Source organism: Scleropages formosus, chromosome 14 (genome assembly GCF_900964775.1).
Source record: "Scleropages formosus chromosome 14, fSclFor1.1, whole genome shotgun sequence".
In the NCBI taxonomy this organism is placed as follows: domain Eukaryota; kingdom Metazoa; phylum Chordata; class Actinopteri; order Osteoglossiformes; family Osteoglossidae; genus Scleropages; species Scleropages formosus.
The window spans coordinates 16,702,574-16,726,297 of record NC_041819.1 but is presented as its reverse complement, the minus strand read 5'-3'; the positions used below and the strand labels follow the sequence as shown (position 1 = coordinate 16,726,297).

Below are 23,724 nucleotides of genomic sequence, written 5' to 3'. Positions count from 1 at the left end.
ACGTCTTTCTGGGTTTCGATGGAGGACGACTCTCCTGTCACATATATTTCGTGTGAACATCAGTACACAGAGATAAAACTTAAATTGGACTACATGAAGTGCCTTTTAAATTCAATAAGCATAGGCCTTCTAAACCATCTAGTGTATTGATGCCTTTGGATCTGAAGGTTGCAGGTTCGAGTCTCACCTACTGCTCTAATATGCCTGAGGTACTTATCGTAAGATTACTCCAGTAAAAATGACCAAGCTACATGAATGGATAAGTAATTGTAGGCATCGTAACATTGTAAGTTGCTTTGGAGATGTTAGATAAATAAATAAACAGTAAATTAATTGACTAGTGAAAATGTTTTTCTTTTCTGCCTTTTTTTCTGCTTTTCTTGCATGTGTTTTGCCACATCTCCTTATTGATGTACAGGTGCTCCATAGTCAATAAGTGCCCTTGTTTCTCCTTCATTTCCTCTTCAGTGAGATAAGTTGAAAATATTCTGCAAAGGGCATCATTTCCGAGAAAATGAAATAAAATAGGCTCGAACCGTCAAATCCATTTTGCAAATGATGCCCATATTTCTAACTGGAGTCCAACTGAGTAATTTGTTTACAACGGCAGTGCTGGTGGTGTGGTGGGGGTCGGGTGCCTCACAAAACCAAAGTCTCTAATGCAATTTGTTGCCATTAGTGATGCTAGAGACTTTGTGAAGTCTATTACTATACATCAGCAGTTTCCATTGCACAGCTGAATTTGAGGAAAAAAAGGCTACATATATACACCACTGAGTACCAAGGCTTCACAACACAAACTACTGTTCAGCAGTGTACATGACTTTGTGGTACAAGTCAAAAGTCTGAGTACAGATTTTTTCCTAATTCACAACATTTTATGCATTTATATATGTTTGTGGAAATACATAAAATAAAAATTAAATATGTGTACTTTGTGCATAATTGAAAGTTTCTTGTTTCAAAACATATATGCTTAAACGGAGAAAAAATATCTATACGTATTGCCTAGGTTACTGGTTTGCAATGAGTTGTACAAAGTTTCCTTCACTCAGCTGTTTTATGGTATTGACAGCTCACTGTGTTTACATGTGGGTCAATGCCAAGGATACTGTGAAATTCATGCAGATGTGACATTTGCTTCGCAGCATTTAACGTGCAAAGTGATGGATTTTCTGGATGTGGCAGACCACCCCAAGAAAGCAGAGTATTTTCTTGTTTAACTTCCAGACCCAACGGTAAATACAAACTTCCCTAGTGCACTTGAACACTACTTTGATTTTCCTTCCCCCCAACTAAGGGCACGGCTTCAAGTATCAAACTGCTTGTGGTTCCAAGCAGACACTGTTGCCAACATTGCGGACGAATAAATGATGCACTTTCTGCATTGTTGGAAGAAAACAGTAGAGCTGAGAAATAATTGGAATTGACTACCTTTTACCACCTGATACAAAACTGTCAGTTCGGATTCCACCAGTCGGCTGGAACTGTTAAGATTCTCGAGATGCAGCTTTCGGTGAGGTGTAGGGCAGCAGATGGCATAGTGATTAATGCTGCCACTTTTGGATTCAGAAGTTGCAGGTGACCACACTGTCGAGTGGTTGGGAAGACCATGTTGTAAGGAAAGTGGCATGGTGCGACGTGACGGTTTCCGTGGACTCCGACCATAGCGTCGCGTCTAAAACCATGTATGGAGCTATCGGCAATAATCCAGCTTCCCGTGCAGCTTGTCCTCTGCTTTTCTAAACACGTTCAGCAGCTGTGGGTCATGAGGAAAAACAGCTTTGCTGTCGCTGAGGCTTAACAGTGTGCGACGAAAGAAAAAGCCAAGAATCTGGACAAACTGTAGAAGAACCAGACGAGTAACTTTCTGTCAGCCCTAGAGCTCAATGGAAAATGTTAAAAAAAAGTTTTTAGCATTTCATGAAAAGCAGCCTTTGTCTTGGTATGTAGCCTGTTGACAGTTATCATAATGGTTCAGTGAATTAATTCTGAATGAGTTCAGGAATGATGACAGTGTTTAGTGATTAAGAAGAGTACAGTATACTGATTACAGTGACTTTCTACAATGTCTCCATTGAAAAAAAATGTACATATAACATTTATATATGTGAGTACAGAAGACCAACTTAATGTATCTGAATGTAAATATTAAGCTAGTACATAACAACCGTATAATATTAGACCAGAGCACCTGGACGACGATGAACACCAAGGAGACGCTCACCAGCAATCTTGCTTCCCATTTCAAACCAGTCCAAGCTTGCAAATGCATTTTTATTTAACTTACAGCAATTGCTTCTAGTAAATATTTAAACACAAAACCTTTTTTGTCATTGAGGCACAGGAGCTGAAAGTCAGGCGTAATTACTTATATGAATGCTATGTGTATGTGTGGGCTACTAAATGCAGTTGCTGCAAGGGGCCATGGTTTGGTCTTTATGCGGTGCCCAAAAATCTCTACAGGTATGGAAATATAACATTTATGCTTTCAACCAGAACTATTTTTTTTCTGCCATTTCACCCTGGTTTCTCCTGACTGTGTATAGTGCCCCTAGCAAACCCCGATGTCAGCTTTGGGTACATATGTAAAAGGCTGAATGAAAGTTTAAACTGCTGGATCTTCCGGTTTCATCCTCATTTAGCCTTTCGTTTAACCTTTGTCTCTTTTGCGAGCTGTCGCCCTTCCAGACAATTATTGACCGTTAAACAGATCAGCATATCCAAGGAGTCTTTTGAGTTTTGCATATGGTGTCCACATAACTTGTTTATTTGGAGGGTGGAGATTATATTAGCATTTAGATTGAAGGAGCTGAGTCCTATTAGCTCTTATTGAAAGGAGAGGCCTGTTGGTTTTACATTCTCTTCCAACAAGACAACAAAGTAAAGGAAATTAAAAGCTCAAAACGGTTTAAAAACAAAATTAACTATAACCAAAATCTCCTGGCCAAAAAAGACGCAATAAATAAAAAAAAGAGGAATCAGTGTAAATAGTAATCACTGGTGTAGTAATTGTTGCAAAGGATTATTGTCAGGTCCTGGGAGAATGATAAAGTTGTCTGTGGAAGTGACAGGCTGTCATTGAGTGCTCATTGTTCTCCCACGGCCCTTTTCCCATGCTTTTCTTCTCATCTGAATGGGTGTTCATAAGGAGCAAATCATATGGCCTTTCATTTAGTCAGCGCCTCATGGCTCGGGCTCAACATTCATGCACGTCTGCTCCGCAACGTGTCACTGTGCCAGAGAACTCACGAAAAGAATGGCAAATTTTCCTGTTTCATGGAGAGGGAGAAACATTTGCAAGTCAGATATTTGGATGAAATACATTTCAGTATTTTCTGTGCTTATTTTTTAATGTGGACTCTTTATATTATAAACGCCCTTTTATAATTACTTACCATTGTGTAGCCGACTTCTTTGTCCACAGATGTACAGTATGGTGGCTCTACACTAAGTTACTTAGAATTATTTGCCCTTTCATATAGCTTGGTAATTTTTACCGAAGCGGTTCTGGGTAAGTGTCATGACTGAGGGATTGAACCTGCATCCTTGCACTATGAAATGACACTAAAACCACCATGACACCTAATATCGCTTTTATAGCTCCTAGTCCTAGTGGCACTTTGAGTAAACCGAAAAATGTGTTCTTTGCAGTGCACAACTGTGCGTGCATTAAAAAAATCTTGTAGCCTCTCAAAGAGATTTTTTTTTTTGTCTTTTGTGAGTATAAATGTCCACATCAGAATCAGTTTTCAAACCTGAACTGCAGCAACTTGTTAATAATCCAACATATAACGCTTGTGATATTTTTGGAAAGAACTCATGGAAAAATCATCTTGTGTCTTAAGTGCCATTAACTGATCTGACAAAACTGAAGGACACGTTGCTATCTTATCAGCTCGTATCTCCAGACTAATTAATTCTGTCTTCTGTGCCTGTTCATTAATATCATCTGGACTTTTTTCTTCTGGGATATTAAACAGTATCCATGACAATGATTGTGTGCCATTATTTTCCCATCAGTCACTCACCGTCCCAGTGGACCGTGTTTACTTGGAGGCGTTTACTGTTTCAAACTTGATGGGCAAAGGGACGACGGGAAGATTAGAAATCGCCATTTGGCTCAAAGCCAGTTTTGCTGTTATTGTTTGGATAATATTGAAAAGACTAAGCAAATCAAAGCAATAACAATGGTGATAGTGATTCTATGAAGTCCGCTGCTGAGGCAGCCTGGGCTTAGTCATAGCTTAACTAAGTAACACCTGTTTATCGGTCTTGGTAGCTGTGGGGTTATTTCTGTTATGACTGTACAGTAGGAACATGTGACTGCAGGGTTCCTCCAAAAAACCAGTTGGTCCACATGGGCAGCACAATCTAGGACCTTTCCACCAATATAGGAGACTCATAGTCACCTTGAGTTTTAAAAATGCCACTTAGGCAATCATTATGAAGTGTATAATCACTGAAAGACAAACAAATCAGAATATACAGCTGTACAGTGATTCAGAAATTTATTCTCGATAACTGCCTGTCCATCGCAGGGTTGCAGTGATCCAGCGTCTATCCCAGTAATAGAGAGCATGATGTAAACGCCTCTCGTATATGCCTTCCCATTTGCAGATGATCTGTTAATGCTATTTGAATGCATAGCCTTATGTAGTTAAATTGCCCTGTATCACATAAAATACCCATGCACAAAAACATCCAGGTATCTTTTTGAGTCTTAAGGTTACACTAGTATGTCAAAAATAATAATGATTTGTATCTGATAGGGTCAGATTGGTCAAACTTTGTTATTAGGCAGTGAGTCAAGATTTGGACTTAATGAGCATCAACAGTGACACATTCCATTGAATGGCTAGAATAAAAACAAAACAGAATAATGCAACATGGAAGCAGCCGTGTGTGTCTATGGGTTTTTTTTTTAGTTTTTCAACCAGATGTTCTTTTTGAGTATCATCAGCATGACCAGCATGCCTTATCCATTGAATATTCATGAAGTGAATATTCCAAATACACAAAACTTCATCTTAATGAAGTTTGGAGCAGATGTTGCTTGGCAACCAAAATAAGCCTTGCATGAATAAAAGTAGCCATTTCTAATCAATTACACAAATGAACTGCTCCAAACTGAATGAATTCTGTTTTTCGTAAAATTGTTTCACTTATTCTAATTTGAATATCCACTTAGCAGCTCATTAAAAGTTTATTTATTATATTATGCCATTATTTCGCTTCGCTGTGATGGGATTAGTTTTATCTCACATCTGATACAGGTCCCTGTGATGTACCGTAAGTTTTTAGATGTAAGATTATCTCTTGAATAGCACTGAGTATGCTATTGTTATGGCATGAGACAGATGTATGTATGAGAAGGCAAGCACCCTTGCGAGCAGAGGAAAAATGCATATATTTTAATGCATTTGGCTAATGTCTGAATGTGTAAAGTAAAGCATTCTATTTGGAGTCTTGACACAGGGCCAGCTGGCTACCACACATAGCTGCTAGGGTTTAGGCAGGAAAAAAAAAATAAAGATCTGCACTCTTTGTCTTATTTTATTGACTTATGGCCTGTTTTCGCAAGTCTGGCTGGAAGAGCGAGTACTAGGTAGACGTATCTGAGGGAACACGCACTAGGAATGCTGTCCTTGTCCAAGGGTGGGCTGAAGACAATGATTTGTGACCGTTCACCTAAAAGCAAAGAAAGACAAATATTTAACTGTGCTGGGTAGGATGAGAGAAAATAAATGCGGCTCTTCTTCCTTTCCTTGTACTGTAGTTTGTTCAGTTGGAATAAATAAAACACACTGTTCTGGGGGTCTATCTTGTCTTTGGCTAACAAGGCTTTGCTTTTGCTGTGGGAGTAACCCGAGGGCCAAGTGTTTTCTTGCAAGCCATTATCCACTCGGACTTGCTTACAGGCTTCCAGGCATGAGAAAGACAAATTGTTTGGCAGCGCGAGTGTGGAACCAGCTAATCACATTCTCCAGACGCAGGAGTCTGAACTGAAGGTGACAGGTAGAGCGGCGAGTTGGCGCTGGTTGTGTCTGCCTCACATGTACACTGGAGTTGGAATCAGAAACGTGAAGCTCACTGTCAACTTCTTGAGACGAAAAGCATGTTAATGAAACCAAAATAACAAACATCTGAAACTTTATTCAAACATCATTTGCTTTTGTTTTAAAATGTTATGTAATCTGGACCTACGGCTCTGTACACGTGTGGTTTTATTACTGGTGGTTAAACCTTTCGCAGACTTATTGAGGGTTATGAATTTGAGTTTACAGGGCCTCCAAAGATGTGATTCAAGTGTAATACATTCAACACCCAAATCTCTGCTTCCTTATAGCCATGGTCCACTGAACTGTGTAGATATGTTAATGTCAGTTACTGAAAAAAAAAGTGTTTCGCTGTGCGTTCTCTTGATTGGAAGGGAACAAATCATATGAGGCCTGCTTCCATCAGAGATCCATGCAAATATATTTTAAAAATGCCACCAGTAATCATGAACAAAAATAAATATAGAATGCACTGGCATTCTGTCAAGGGTGTGCCACTCAATCCACCTTACTGGGATTTACTCTGAATTTTTGTTAACCTTTTCATAATAATAGTAATAACCACAATCACCAGTAATAATATAAATAATTTTTAGATTGTAATTGGTTATTTTTCATATTTTGCTTTTTTTTCTCAGGGCCTGACTGTTCTGCTTCTTACAATGAGAATTTCTTTCTGTTTTACTTGGAGACTGCATAGCACCCTCCTGTTACCGAGAGATCTCCAAGTCCGCACCATGACGCATATGGGGTACGGATAAAAAAATGAATCCCGACTGTCTCCCCGGCTGCTTTATATTCCCCCCGTGCTGTGAGGGACGAGCGAGTGAATATGGGAGGGTGACAGAAGCAATCTCGCCTGGTGTTGACTCAGCCAACACATGTGCACCGCCGAGACCGCCTCCCTACGTCTGGTGTCTTTGGGAGTGAGGGAAAGGGTGGTTGGACGACTGAAGGGGCACTCGGATGGGGGAGCGGCCAAAACTTGTTGAAGCCTGGGAGTTCCAAGAAACGAGCACCATCAGTCATGCTTATTAACTTTTGACAATAGGAATGATAATTGTAGCCAGGAGAAAGAACAGCAGCTGGCAGAAATGATACAAGGCAAATATTAGAGTATTATATTCCTCTCACTTTGTTACACGTTAATAAGAAAAAAAGTGTTTCAGTGTTTGGGGCCCTGGAATCTTATAATTTTGTTAACCTCTGCTGCTGTGCAGCAATTTCTGTTTGCTTATCAAAGTATTCTTTTATTTTCTGGCTAGCTAACAGTTCTTCCCATAAAATATTACCTTTTGAATATCGATGAAGAGTTAAACAAATATAAGTCTTCAGTGTTTCTTAAACGACATAAATTCATTTGCTTCCAGGTGTATCAGCATTTGTTTGGAAATTAAATAGGGTAAACAACAAAGTGCAAAAAAGGTGTAACCCAGAAGCCAGGTTCAGTACCCCAGGTGGAAGATGATGTGGTTCCAGAGCTGGAGGCTTCGGCTGTGGGTTGGAACAAAGGATTTGTTCTCCAGATGTCACAGAGAGAACACTGAAAGGATGCGCTGTGACTGCAGTCAGTGTATGTAAGGCCACGTCGGTAACGCGAGAAAGAAAGGTGACATTACGTGGTATATGATACGTGACACTCATTAATTAATATCACATTCACGTAATTACGAACACTGTTCTGGCCCAGAGGAGGTTAATTGATGGCAAAAACGGTACAAGTCAAATTTTATTCTTAATCTGAGCAATGTCCCATAGACTCTTTATTTCTTAAATATAACTACAAATATTTCATGTTCAGAGGTTATAGAGTTTTTTAAAGGTATTTTGCCAGAGTTAAAAATGTTCAGAAACTGAATTCCATAGGCTTTATGCACCAATAATCGCTCTTCCAAGAGTATAATACACTTTTATTTACTCTGAGTTGTACATCACTTTGGATAAAAGTGTCTGCCAAATGAATAAATGTAAATTTCATTTATATTGCTTTTGTATAAACTGCTTATGCTGCTTATACACTGGATAAGGGGATTATTCCCTGAAACGCATGATTGTCTAAATGTTTTCCTGGTATTATATGTATTAACCCAAATTTAGGCAAAATTGCTGTTTTTTTTTTTTTTTTTTTTAACAGGGCAAGAAATATGAAATTGGGGACTGCTTCGCTACTGTAAGCATAAAATTGAGGTCACTATTCAGGCGTGATTTGGTCCCTTGGGCTGGAAGGGAACCTGCCGTCATATTAATAATTCCTTCAGCTAATGAAGGAAAGGGTCTCACGTTGTTAAACATGTTTTTCTCGTATTGTTTGATAACAAAAAATTTAAGTTAAATCACTCAGAGCCTATCACTATCCCTACTTAGTGGGGACAGCATGGTCATGATTAGCATATGAATAGAGGCAGTGGCCACATGAATGGGCAGCACTCGAAACTGGGAAACGGAGAAATGGGGCATCTTAGAAGATAGGCCTCTCTGAAAACAAGTCTCGCCTTTTGTGGATGGTAGCTAACTCCTTTTCAGGCCGCAAAAGGACAACAGTTAGCTGTGTGAAATAGTTTCAAACCAAATGGTGAAATCTGCTGAATCACTAAATTGGTGTTTGAGTTTCTTAGAGTCATCATGTGAAAGGAATGTTTAAACTCTGTTGAAAGAATTGCTTTCCAACTAGCACAGCAGCCATGCACACCTACTGCACATACACGTTAAAATAAATGTAATAAATAACTCAGTTAGCATTAATGAAGGAACGACAAGGCAGCAGGAAGAATAGTGATTAGAACCGTTACCTTGTACATAGAAGTAGCACAGGATTGCTGGACATGGCTGACCTCTGAGGTCTTCGAATGGTTACTGTTTTAAATAGTTGGGAAATGGTAATATATAGTTAATTTAGTATAAATTCACTGAAGTAACACATTACACATTTAAAATGAGCAGTGAGTAGCGCTGCCGCCTCGCCTGAGCTATTCAGGCATGGGTTTTAATCTGGTTCACACTGTGTGGAGTTTGTCTGTTCTCCCCGTGTCTATGGGGGCCTCCTCTCACAGTCCAAAAAACAGCGGATGCATTTCAGGTGGACTGCTGATGGTAAATTGCATGTGGCGTATGAATGGGTTAGTAAGTGTGTGTGGCTACCCTTTGATGGATTGGTATACCATCCAGGGTGTACCCTCCCTTTGTCTTGTGCCCACTGATTCCAGATATTCTCTGGACCCCTGTGGCCCTGATCAGAACAAGTGGTTCATGAAGATGGATGGAAAAACCTAATACATTTGTGACAAGTAGCAGCATCACTCACCTGCTTGATTATCAGCCACACATTATTATTGAGAGGTAAGGATCAGGTGTGACCAAAATATTTAATGGGCTCACGAGGTACAGCAATTGTGGCACTGTGAATTTAGGGTTCTTGTAAATGTGGTTGCTGCAGAAAGCTTCTATTTTGTGGTTTTCAATATATCTGTTGCACTATTTGTTTTGCACTTTTAATACCACAGAACACTCCATAAATCCACCCGGTGCTTCCTCAATCCCAGAAACCAGCAGAGCTGGTGATCCACAGTATATTGAAATAATGTTTAATAATTTCTTTCCTTTGTCCATGATGTCATATCATACAAAATATACACAACATATTTCAGCAGAAGGAAGCCCAGGATAGATGGTCTCCCAGAAGGTCCATTGGCATCTGGCAGATTTGACTCTAATGGACTTCCTCCACCCTCCTAGAGACCCACTAGGAAAGTGTTTTGGAGTTAACTTTTTCGTCTAGGTCAGACTCGTTGTCTCTGTGCCAGATAATGGCGCATTTTCTATCAGTACTGGACAGCCTAGCTTGGTATCAGATCCTGCCTTAAAATCCTGGTCCAGGTTCTTCCAGCTCCACCTCATCCCATGCATTTTGTCTACAAAAAACTCTTGGAGCCGGCTAAAACAAACAGCTTCACACCATGTCAGTTTGTATGGTAAATGCCCTGCTGAGTATGCTGTCCCTTTTTGGTCCCTCTCGCAATTCTTCCTCGGATTTCTTGGTGGAAATTGGATTTCAGCAATTTCTGGAAAGTCAGCTGTAATCGTCATTTGTCTTATGTAGTGCAGGCAGCTGCAAATGTGCTCATTGTGGTGGAGATACACAGAGGGCTGTCAGTTAGGGAGGGTCCAGATTAGTCATGCACAATGCCGTTTTCTCTGCATTGATTCATGTGTGACACAGACATCACAAGTTTTGCATTTTACTGTATGTTAGTGTGTATGTACATATTTTAAAGCATGTTTTTCAGTCTTTCTTGCTCTAGCTACTTCAATTTGTCTGATATTTTCAACCTTGTTTATTATTTCCTGCATTTCATGTTTATTCCATGAAAAGAGGAAAAAAAATCTGAAACTTTGTTTTGTGAAGTAAAAATTGGCATCTCTTTAATACAGTGTTTGAACTTGCCTTAAGTATTGAAATGTATGAATTTATGCCTAACCAAATGTGTGGTTTTTCAAATTGTGTAATATTGCATTTTATTCCTCTGTGGGTTGATGAAGAATACAGACATGATGATTATATCAGTAAATGTTGGGAGAGAATCTAAGAAACGTGCCACAGTCTTAAAAACGCGCTCCCCTGGATCTGCTGGTGACTTGAGTGGCTGGACACTGCGAGACACCATCTATTCTGCCATCTCTCCTTTTGTTGCCTGTGTTGGGTTCCTTGAGAACGTTGAGACCGTGTGAAGGTAATTGGGATCTTTAGACATTTCATACAGCCAGCCCTTGGCTTCACGTTCAGACCCATGAGAGCTGCCACTTAAAACCAGGTCCTTGATCTTGAAGAGTCTGAGCCATGTTGCAATTATTGCATCCCTCGTAATCTCCGCGCTCGCATTAGGGACGAGAATAGAAGTCAAAGCAGGGCAGATGTAATGGGTTTAAGCCGTCGAGGTTGGCCCTCATTCTGATGGACCTGGCCCAGAGCTGGCCTGCTTACCAATAAGGCGCCACCTAACTCTCATCTGGATGGCTCAGCTCACTTGGGCTATGCTGGCTGAATTCTTAGAAATATCCAAGCTCCTTAAACCCATAGAAGTACTCACCTCTTGGACTTTTTCATGTTTTTAATGTTTGAATGAAACACAGAGGACTCAGTTTTTATTTTTTGACACTGACCAACAGAAAAATTCTCTTTAATGTCAAAGTGAAAACATTTCTACAAATCAATTCAGAATTTATCAAGTTAACACAAAATAACCAAGAGCATAAGTATTCACCTCCTTTACTATGACATATAAACCTGCTGTGGTGCAGCTACATTTAAGAAATTGCTTTAGTTGATCGAATGATCATCACTTTTATTCAGCAAAGATTACAAAAGCCATTATTCCCAGGAGTGTGGCAGAACAATGTGTACTTATATGATCTTAAGTGGTAGCATGCAAAGGTATGATTTGGGAGTAGGATATTCATTTCAGCTATTTTTGACTGTGGTAAAATTCTTCAGTCAAGTCATTAATTTAGATATTTTATTCTCATGTTCAGTAATGCAACAACACTGCACTTTTGCTGCATGTTTAAGGTACTCTGAGAGTCCTGTGCTTGGGCTTGTTTGGTGGTGCTAGCCACTGATGGCGGCCAAGCTGTGTTTACAAGCACAATAGCCCTCATTTAACTTTAGATGTTAATGAGAAAACGGTTTTCAATCCCACAGCAAGTACATTTTAAGTGTCTTGTGAAGTTGGGACCATAAGGCCAAAGTATGAAATATGAAGGGTGGGCAATTTTGCTTGCGTTTAGGTTGTATTTAGCCTATTTTCCTTGCACAATGGCTCCAAGAACATGGCATAGTCTGAAATTTTCCTGGTGAGCTGGCCCGTCCTCAGAGCTGTCTAATTATTTCCAGAAATAAAGGAGAACAGAGTACCTACTTTTCATCGCCTTGCCAGTGGGTGTGTTTACGTACGGCGGATAAATTAGGTTGTCAGTCGGAAGGACTTTATTAATATCAGCTGAGAAACGGTCCCTCCGTGCTGCGTTCTGGTCGCAGAAATCAATTTTTCACTATTTACCCCATACAGGCTCGTTTTATTCAGCGGCAGTGTGTGCACTTGTCAGGGGATGTCCTCGGTTCACAAAACAGCCTTTTCAAGATAGCCTTACCTCATAGCTAGCGTGAGGCCCATTGAGGGAGATATGAATGGAGGCAGTTGAAGGGGCCAGTGCAGCCGAGGCTGGCACTGCTGCTGGCCAGCGCGCCCCTGCCACTCCATTGTGTCCTTCTTCCAGCTTGGGCCACTTTGGGCCCACAGGGGGATGCCAAGTCATGTGCTTACAGTATATACTTCCTTGGAATGTGCTCGGAGAGGGCGGGCCGGTCCGATGTGAGTGCCGAGCGCCCCATCGTGAGAGCTACATTCAGCTAGGGGGCCGGGGGGAGGTGGACTCGAGACTCATTGTTGGGTCTCGGAAAAGGGGAAAAAAACGTGAATGAGCTGCATTTGCATGGCCGGATTCATGAATAAAATGCACAGTTTAATTGGCTGCATTCAGTTCAGTCTGGATTCTGTGGTGGGGGTAAGAGGGGCTGTAAGGGAAGTGCAGCATTACCCCCCTTTTTTCGCCATTGATTTATGGTAAGAGTCATGATTCTCTGTGAATTTTACCAGAACTGGTTCAGAATGACGAGAGCCATTTAACTACAGTGGGACAGACAAGGACACTTTTAGGTCACTTGACTAATTATATTTTTATCTGAAGTGATTGGCAAAGGTGTACATTACTACTAGAGGTGACATACTTCTGGAATACATACATGGAGCAGCAAGTGGCATAGTGGTTAGGCTCACTGCCTTGCAAACAAAGGACCGAGGGTCAAATCCAATGTTTCTTAATAAGAAAATCAAGGAATGACATAGCAATGTTTAGGACAAAAAAATTATATTTGTTAGCTTTAGTTGCCTCAAAAAATGTTAAAGTGCGTGCGTTTAATCATGTAAACATTAAGAAGCCAAGCAAAGTAAAGTCAGTCGGCTACTATCAGTGTTAAGGAAACGAAAAATGGAAACAACATCAAGTTTTCTAGTTGCTGGTGCAAACAAAGTACACTGTCACAATATATCAGTCATTGCAGTATAAACACCTGAGCCCAGGTCGATCTCAGTGGGATTACGCTCTCTCAAGAAGCTTCACCATGACAGCGTGCGGCTTCAACTGTCTCAGCAAAACATAGTTTTAGATTTATTGCATGTTGTGAAGGAGACCATCGATCAGACGTGGCTCGCTAGCTGAAAGGTAGTTTTCGAAATAGCTACCATTGTGAATTGTAACTTACATGACGGACAGTCCGGTGAACCCAGCACAACAGAGACCACCGTAAAGTTAAGTACGCTGTGAACTAAATTGTGATATAGACAACCTAGAAGTGTCAAAAGTAGAAGAGAGGAACTAAACAAAGCCGGTGGAATTATGACCAGCGAGTGCCGCCCAGCACCTGGGCTGCACAGATGGACTTAGATTTCATCTCCACTCAGTCTGCGTAGAGTTTGCGTGTTCTGATCACGTTTGTGTCAGTCTCCTCCCAGTGTACCATCAGGAGCTTCCTTCAGCAGTCCACAGACGTGAGTTTCAGGTGAATCTGTGACTTTAAATTGCTTGGAGTGTGTGTGTGTGTGTGTGTGTGTGTGTGTGTGTGTGTGTGTGTTACATTGCTCTACTGTATAAAAGGGTGAATGATTGTATCGAGTTTTGTGCAGTGTATCCAACATTATAAATCATTATAAATGAATAAGGTTACAGCTTAATATTGGTTAATAGTACAGGTGACCCTTGACTTACAACAGGTTTTCATTCTGTGGTTGACTTTGTTATAAGTTGAAAATCCTCTTATATCCTCTGTACTATATGACCATAAGGATATATAAACAATTAGCATGTGTGAATGTTGGGTATATTTTTTCACTAATTTTACACATTATTCATGTTAAAATAATACTTATATAGAATAATAATATAAATGCAGTGCAGTATTATATTTATATTTTCTTGCTTCACTATTATTTTCACTCCCATGTCTAAATATATGGCCTTTTGCTTTTTAGCACACCAGAACACTAACTTTTTCACTTTAATTCAAAAGTAACTTGAAGGGAATCACAAAGTTGTGATTAAACAAAGTTGTGTAAACCAAATGCAAACATTGCTAGACAACCAAACACTGACCAAGGCCCAAACAGTAACAGATATTTGTGCTTTGCAGCAGAGCAGCCAGCCGATGTTATTGTACAACAGATGGAGTGGGTACCGTTAGACATTACAACCAAATGTTGGGATTTGACTGTAGTATAAGGTTAATGGGTTGGCTGCTGTAAGCCCGGGTTATCATGAGTTGGATATTACGTTAAGTCGAGGACCACTGGTAATTGATGCTGATTTGTAGAAAATCATCTTCTAAATGGATACTTGTAAATTTAAGTACCCCCATACACACCCTGACTACAAAAATGAGCTATGAGAAAAAGGCATACTACCTATCTTTCACCGCCCTGCATAGTGATAACCAAGAGATATTGAAGGCAGCACAATATAGCACAATTTTTGTACATAAATATGTGTGAAAGTGTGTGGCGCACCCATAACTCTATGAACAGCTGCAAAGACAAACACGTCATAATCAAAGCAGTTTGGAGAAAGAGTGAGAGAGAGAGAGAGCAATGGCAACAAAACCCCTGTTTCCATGGCAACTTGTTTATGCTCCACTGGTGAATCTTGTAAATCCAATTGGAGGGAGAATGAGGCCTTGTCTTCCTTGAGGCCTGAAAGGGTTTGCAAGAGAAATAACAGGCTTAAAGTGTGTTGGAGGCCCTAATGAGTGAGGTAGTGGGCACAAAAGGCCTCGAGTTTTTCTTATCTCTGAGTTTATTAATGGGGCCCGTTAACCCCACACAATTGCTCCGGGCATACCCCGAAAGACTGGTTTACCCACATTGTAACGGCTCTGCAGAGCACCTGGTAAAGTTTTGCGTAATTAAATCAAATGCTTTGGTCAAGGGGACAACATATGAACATTTGCATTTTTTGATTTGATCGACACGCCGATGTTCAAACAAACTTTAGCTTCGGCAGGGGTTCTCCTGCATTAACGTCTCTGACCGCAATCGAAAAGAGTGCCTGGAGTTCGGCTTTGTCATGTCATTTTCCAGGCTTAAAAGAAAGATAAAGCCTGTCAAAGGTCTTAATTCCAAGTAAATTGTTATGCAAATCTGTCGAACACAGAAAAGCTGGTTTATTCATAATGTACTGTCAAATAAAACATTCGCTTGACAATGTTATTGCCCACCAATTGTGTTAGCCGGTCTGCGTGTGTGTATCGTGGGTGAATGTGTTTGTGTTCAAGTGTGTTTGTATGGCTTAAGTTTAAACTCCCAGTATTTCTGAAATGCATAGCTCAGAGTTTAATAATTATCATTTTTGTAAGGTTTTACTGCAGATAGAGGTGTTACATTAATAGATATGAGTCTTAGACCGGGAGCTATAAACACCTTGTCGCCGGGATTGAAGTCAGACCCGTGCGATTATGTAGTTGCATGTATGGCAAAGATAAGGTGTAGCCCCAAGTACTTTATTATGCAAAACAAAATCCCAAGGGCTGTGAGCTTCAGGCTCACACTATTAACATCACGAAAGGGATCCTGGGAAGTAAAGGGAAGGTTTTTCCTTCCACTAAAACAAATGTACTTTTCCATTCTTTTTTTCTTTTGTTTGCAGATGCCTTGCCTTGAAAATCACTATTCCTGCCAAGTTAGCCAAAGTAATTATCCACTTTTTGTTGGTTTTGTTGCTTTGCATAACCTAAAAATAATTCCACAATTTCACTTCTGAGAAGTTTAAGTGCTTGCTTATTCACTTTGATGAGAGCTAAATCAACATTCAAACACACTTGACAAAAAACTGCTCAACTATAAAAATATTGACGGTAATTTGAAAGGTATGTAGAAAACTTTCATAATTTCACAAAGATGCCATTATTGCATGTACATATTTTATTAACTATGAACAGACCAGTACGCACAATAAACACACACATTCATATAGACACATATATATGAATCTGAATAAAATTTAAAAACGTTAACTGCAAAACCAATTCTATATATTAAATAAATGATTTACCAACGTGGTTAGCAGGACTTCATCCTTTTTATGCCAGGAGATGAACCAGCGATGTCAAAAATACTTAAAAAATATTTTTTCTACAATCTTAAAGGGCAATTTGCTGTGGTCAGAATGACAGTTGGTTGCATAGCCTGGTGAAGTCGGTCTTTGCTCCGTGTCGACAGCAGGAGACATGTGTCTCTAGATGTCTTCATCAGTCAGTGCACAGCCGCTTTCTGTCTCAGAGATTATATGGGGCTCTTGAGCAGCGGACTGTCGCAAGATTTCCTCACATTTCGTCAGTTGGATTTGAGTTGCACTGGCATTCACCTTCACTTAATGTAGCAGTGCATATGCACTTTTTAGTTCTTGTATTCTTCTATTTATCAGGTACTTGTGTGTTAAATATTTTATAGCAGTGGTTCCACAGTATGCTATATATGAACACATAACATAGAGTATGTATTTTACAGATAAAAAACTGTAATATTACTGATTCTTTTAGCTGACACCTTCTCTAAAGCAACTCAGTGTGAGATTTGAACATTAAGTAACTCACAATGATTTACCTGTTTATACAGCTGGGTAATTTTTACTGCATCAGTTTAGGGAAAGGATCTTGCAGCAGGAGGGGGTGATTTGAATCTGTGCCCCTTGAGTTGACTGCAACAGCCCTAACCACTATACTACCTGCTGCCCGTAATATATATGCAAACACTATTATGAATTAAAAACTATTTTAAATCTGTAATCTGTATATTTACCTAATATACTGGTCAAATTTCATATACCTGAACCATTGATGAGCAACGACCCAAGTGTGCATGCTGCATGCACAGACAATAAAACCAATTTAAAAGCCCGACGCCAGTAGATAAAGCTGTAATAATCACATTCTTCCACGAAGGAGAAATTGCCATTGAAAAGACATGAAAGGATTTGTTAGATGGCAAAATGAATGAGATGGCTACAGTCGAGTATGCTTGATGGATATGCTAATCCAACTTATTAATATTCATTACTTTCCAAAACACACATAATACCCTACTGTGTCTACTGATTTTTTTCCTAAAAATCATGGCAATGAAGCGCTGTGTCAAACTGTCACTCCTGAAGCACATTTCCCGGGGACAGTTACTGAGGGTTGTCACCGTCCGGGCTAATAGTGAGGATGACCTCTCATCTACTGCATTTGTGTCTTTATGGAAGTGAGACTCTTAACACCCCCACTTTAGGTAGTCTGAGTTCTCCGGGGTGCTCTGTTTATTCAGCCTATTGAACAGCCATGCATGTGGGTCCTCTTAGCAGAGTTAGTGATTTTTCGATAGGCTTCCATTGAATAGTTGAGCCTCCCATAGATAAAGCTGTTATTATTATAATCGCAACAGGTGTAATTGTGGGCAGAGGGGCTGGCCGTTTCTATTTGATAAGAGGAATTCCAATCAAATCATGTCTGTCCACACAACTTGAAGTGTTTTCTTTGCTTCCAATAATCAGAATGGTGTGTTCATGCATACTTTAGTAGTAGTGAATTTTTAATGATTTCTGAATGATCAGTCTTATCTTTAGAAATGCTTTTGTTTGTTCCTCTGAGTATATGATTTTCGCTTCCTCCGAAGGTCTTTTTTATAGTCCGCTTTAACTGCAGTGCCACCGTATCTGCACTAGAGGGAGATGGTGAGCAAAAGCGTGATGGCTCCGCGTTGCAGAGTGGCAGCCAAGGAACGTGAAGCTGGTTCATAACTCAAAACAGTCGCCACATTTGTTTGAACTGGCAGTTAAATTTGCTCAAAAGGTGTTTACCGTGTGAGTGCAGGTTGCTTGAGTTCTTTTGTCCACAGACTACTGTTTACATTTTCTCATTTAGCTGATGCTTTTCTCCAACGTGACTTACAGTGTTGAGCTAAGTACAATTATTTACCCATGTATACAGGTGAATAATTTTACTGGAGCAATTTAGGGCAAGTACCTTGCTCCAGGGTATTTCAGCTGCAGGTGGGATCTGAACCTGCACCCAACAGCAGCAGCTCTAACCACTACACTACCAGCTGTCCCCAAATGAAACATCCTGCTTTGCTCCATCCTTCTTCATGATTGTGGTCATATGCTTATTTTTTGCGTACTTTTTTAAACATCAATGTGAAACTATCTTCACAACAAATTTCTACGTACTAAAGAGTCTGAAAACAGACCCGTGTTGTTTGCCAACTGAGATTAGTACGTTTCGATTGCCCTCTCTCCTCTTTCCCATTAAGAACACGTAAGGAAAACAATAAAAAGAAACTAAATGCTGTCATCTGATAGCACTTAGGAGGAACCTGGGGATAAGAGCTTAGCAAAGCAAATGGCTTTGAAAAAGCAGACAGAGGAGGCTGTGTCACCGAGACAAAGAAAAACCACAGTGAACCCATAGGTGCGCTCACTATGCTGACCGGGCCTCACCATTTCCTCTTGACACCAGCAGTAGGGTCTAACACAAAATCAGATGCATAAAATCTCAATTCCATTAAACTTCCTCCTGAACTGTTAATCTCAGCAAGTCAGTGTGATGCTCCAACGCTGTCAGGTCTCGTTTGAGCCTGCTTTGAATGTGAGAGTTTTGTTCTTGGCACAGGCGGGTGTTGTGTCAAGCCAGTTCTGGCACCAGGGAACATTTTGGTGAAGGTCACAGCCTTGATCGTGTTTGATGACATGACCTTCAGCATACAACTGCCCTCTCCTTCAGCTCCACGAAGACTGTGTGCTTTTTTCCCTCCAATTCTGCGTTTTAATTAAATTGCAAGGCTAATGAAAAACTGTTTCTAATGAATCAAAGTGATTCATTTGGGTAGATAAAGGTTTATGGGGACAAGCTGAAGTAGGGAAAAAATCCTCTTTATTATTTTATTTTTATTATTTTTTATTTTTTTTGTTTTGATATTAGCAGTAGTGGTAGCAGTTGGTTTCCGCTGTGGGTTTCAATGAAAATCTAATGCATACACTTTCTGTAAAAGTCTCAGACTTAATAAATAAAACCACTGAGGCCCAACCACAACTAGCCCTAGTTTTCATTTACGGTAAATACTTTATTTCTATTGCCCCTGCATTATACCTCCCTTTTGACTTGCTGCATGGAGGACATACAAAAGCTGCATGGGTGCACACGCAGCAGGCTTTCATCGCCTGACTTTTTCCTCTAACACCACGGTGTGCAGGGAACTTGGTGCATCGAGCAAGCAAGAGACTGGTGGAACATCTTATTGTATAGGCCTAGATGTGAACACTTGATGAAACATTTAAGCTTTGAGTGCGGTCCTTGTTGCGTTTAACCTGGATGGGTGAGTGACCTCTTTTTTTCAGGCTCTGGGCATTCTGGGTCATGGATATACCCAGTTCTCCCTTTAGTCAATCATCAGCAATCAGAACCATTGTGAAACAGGACTTTTGCTGCCCAAGACACAGACTGATGGAAAAAGGTGGGCGGTAAATTAGATTTTACAGCTTAACGTGCCGGTCTGATTACCAATTATTAAACCCCCTTGCTATTCTACACAAAAGAGGAAACCGAAGGCGTACTTCTGATTACCGTTACATATGTTAGCTATCGTGGCAGAAATGAGGCATGCTTTTTGACTTTGGTGGCAAGGGCGTAACAACAATGTTGTTCTTGTGGAACTCCCTGGAAGGGCGGTGGTCACAACTGCTCTGCCACAGAATGTGGCATGCAGCACGTGGGCTTTCCTCCGTGCCTCCATGGTCTCTGAGGCTCCCTGCTCTCACCCAGAGGACGTGGGTGCGAGAACAATCAACCAGATGTGATTCCTAAAGGAACAGAGATGCTTTCCGAGGCTGCCTAAAGTCAGTTTGCTATTGTACTTGGTGACTGTTGATGAGAAAGGCAGCAGAATCTTGAGGCCGGAAAGTAGGGCTGTTTTTCCGAGATGTGGTTATGTGCCGTCCTGTGAGATCACTTGTGGCAAAGACGCAAACTCCAGCTCCCTCCCTCCCATGTGGATGCTGGTATTGTTGAAACAATCAGTGAGTCACAGATGCTGCCCATCCAACAGAAGCCACGTCCTGGAATATGTCTACATTAAAGTTGATCTCGTACATTCTTAGAGCTCAGAAACAATGGAGAACTCCACTAGAACTTCTGAGCTAATCACCCAGGTAACCAGGTCATCATTGCCGAACTGGCCTGACATTTTAGGCTGTGCAAAAATCCATAATGTAGATCCACAGTGCCTCCACCAGATCAAAACAGCCAACATCAGTCTTTCTGTAGCTGATGAAAGACTCCAAAGAGTTCAATTACCTAAAAAAATATTGTGAAGCAGTAAAGGTAAACAGTGATTTAAAAACCTTAATTGGAATGAAGCAGAGCATGCTGCTCAGAGATAGAGAATGAGGGACATCAAAAGAGAATTTTAAAGATGAGGCGAAGGGGAGCCATATGTCCATCAGGACATTTTTATCATCCATTTCTTCTTAATAAATGCAGATTAAATGCAATCAGGAGCAAATCAAATGTCTTCCTACAGGGGCTGTTTTTTCTTATTAACATCTCCGGGAGTATGGTTTGTTTGAAAAGATAAAGTTGTGATCTGATTTTTTCCCTCCTTTTTTGTTTACAGCAATGGAATGAAATGCTATTAAAGTTGCAACATGATGAGTGTTCTGATGTCCTCCTAGGAGAAGGACAATGCAGAATGAGGGGGAAGGGAGCACCTTTTTTCACATTTCACTAATGTCATCCTTGTTGGAATGTTTACTGAAATATATTTATGTATGCTCAGTTGCATATTTAATCAGAAAAGTCTTGAATGCAGAACAGTGTTTTGCAAATTGCTATCGTATTGTTAGGTCTACCGCAGAAAAGCTAAATCAGCTAAAACATGAACTAGAAATGCAAGCTCTAATGGTTTTGCAAGTATCTTGGCGGCTTTGTTCTGTGGGAGTGCAGATTAATAAAAGCCAGAAACTTTTTGTAATTTTTTTTTTTGTCATTTTTGTTTCACATCTAAGACAAGATTTAATTTTCTTTGTGTGTTCCTTGTGGTATTGCACTGATGAGCTTAAATGGATAGGATTGGATTTCCATGTCCTTGTTTTTTAATAAGCTAATTACCTCTCACAGTCAGTCGAAATGTGTTCCAAGAAAATTTGAGATAGATCCGTAATAGTTTTTCTTTTTTTTTTTTGCCCTGCCAAGCATTTTATTTCACACAAGTTGTTTGCAATCCTACATCTGCTTGCAGATTTCCTAACGAAAGGGAAATTCATGGCCTCTTATTTTAAAAAGTGTGTATTAATCCCTTGGTATAAGTAGTGGGTAAATTGTCGCTCTTAATTTCATTCATCCATCATAGCCTGACTTCCAAAACACCAGCATCCTGTAGCGGTTACCGCTGGCAGTCCTCTTTGGTATTGCATCTTGGAAGCAGACGCTTAGAAGTTGGAAGGACGTGCATTTAAGTTACATTTAAAGCAATTTGGGGTGCGGCGATTTATGCACACTCGACAAGTTATGCTAAGAGAACTCAAAATAACGCCTAGTTGGATTGGAGGACTTAACCGAAAATATCCACTTCTGAAGAGTCAGCCTGCTGCACTCATCAAAATAGATTGCATCACACGTTGCTTGGAATATTAAATGTTTTGAGGGCATCCTTCCTTGGAATGTACTGGGTTTCAGGACTGGTTTTCGTGCATTTTGTTAATTTTATTGTAGATTCCCTAACCATTTGCCTCTGTTTGTGTGTTTCAGGTTCCAGCCAGGGAAGGGTCTAGTGATTTACCCTGAAATCGGGGATAAGCTCGACATCATTTGCCCCAGGGCTGATGTTGGGCGACCGTATGAGTACTACAAACTTTACCTGGTGAAGAAACACCAGGTGGACTCCTGCAGCACCGTGTTGGACCCTAATGTGCTGGTCAATTGCAACAAGCCGGAAAAGGACATCAAGTTCACCATCAAGTTCCAAGAATTCAGCCCTAATTACATGGGCCTGGAGTTTAAAAAGAACGTTGACTACTACATTACGTGTAAGTCCTCTCATATGCTTCTCCAGCACGTGTCATTTGTGCACCTGGAGGTTCTCCCTCAAGAAGGGTGTGCACGAGGCTTCTGCTGTCTAGCAGCCTGTTTATCTAGACATGAATGTGAGCTTTACAGAGATTAAGTACTCACAAATAGCCATGGAGTACAATAAAAATGCTGTTAGTCGTGGGGTTTCTCAAATACAGTGAGGGTTTGTTCCCTGAATCAAAAGCTTAAAACAGGATATCACAGCACAACAGTATTTAATTTACTTTGCTTTGGGATTAAAGGTTTCCCTACGCAGCAACAGAGCAGCTATATTTGGTGCAAGCATGATTTTCTTTCCAGCAAGGCTACAGTAGCTGCATCACTCTGAATCTCCTATCTACCACATTATTTCCTTTGATATGCCTTGATGATTCTAATTGAAAGATGCAAGGGTGCCTCTTCATGGCAGCTATACAAGTCTCTCCATTTCAAGGGTATACAAGTCTTTAAATGAATGATATACATGTCTATAAATGGACAATCTACATTTTATACACTAAGGCTATCCATTTCCCCAAGCTTTAAGACTGTACATCTACATGGATGCAGTGACTGTTTCTTCATCTATGGTATCCATGGCTCCTGAGCTTGAGGCTCTGCGTGTCTCTACATAGAGGCTCTATATGTTTCTACATTGCGGACATCCATGTCTCTTGAACTTGTGAGACTACATGCTACTACATTGAGGATATTCATGTTTCAAGCTCGAGCATGCACATCTGCAATTAGGGACTCTATACTGTATGTCTGTTTGAAAGCTATATGTACTTTTACTTGAGTGCTGTACGTGGTTTAGAATTTAGGTTTTCTGTACCACTTTTGCCACAAGCAGGCAGTTGTGCTTAGCCACTTAACTTCACAGACAAAAAAGTAGCTAGCTAGCTGCCCAGCTAATTAAATGATCTCCTTTGGCGAATTATTTGTCCTCAAGGCTGGACCCTTTGGCTGGTGCTGCCACTGTGAACTGCAGTACCAGTCCATTCCCCTGCCTGCAGGACCACCTTTCTCCACCTCGTAATCACCACATTCCTGCTCATGCGGGCCACCATCAGGCCTAGGCTGGCAGCTGCTCCTGTCGAATACATGTCAAGAACATGTTTCCAGATGTTTAGCAGTGACTCGAGGCAATGCTGGAGTGTGTGTTTGATTGCTGCCAGTTTTATCACATATACTTTTTTGGTGTAACAGGGCTAGTTAAATAGTGGGGCGCATGGAAGAAGTGTGTTTTTTGATGTTATCTTTCCTTTCAAAAAAGCGGACCTGCTAATGCGTTTTTCTGAACTTAATTAGAACATCAAGCCTGTGATGTCAGTACAATGTACTTATAATGCAATTTAGATGCAAATGGAGGTTCTAATTCATGTGTTTTGGAAAATCAAAGCAGGGTTCACAGTTTTGCACATCCGTCCTGCCCTGTGTGCGTTACCCTCTCAGACCTGAGGACTGAAAGGGCTCAGGCACTCA

General features: G+C 40.5%; 1 protein-coding gene across 1 annotated transcript in view; it reads left to right on the top strand.

The window, feature by feature from the left end:
- The window catches only part of efnb1 (ephrin-B1), a 70,872-nt gene that overhangs the window by 13,378 nt on the left and 33,770 nt on the right, over window positions 1-23,724 (top strand). The window contains exon 2 of the mRNA XM_018746622.2: window positions 21,940-22,217. Coding sequence (XP_018602138.1) covers window positions 21,940-22,217 — 278 coding nt within the window. The remainder of the gene's footprint in view (window positions 1-21,939; window positions 22,218-23,724) is intronic.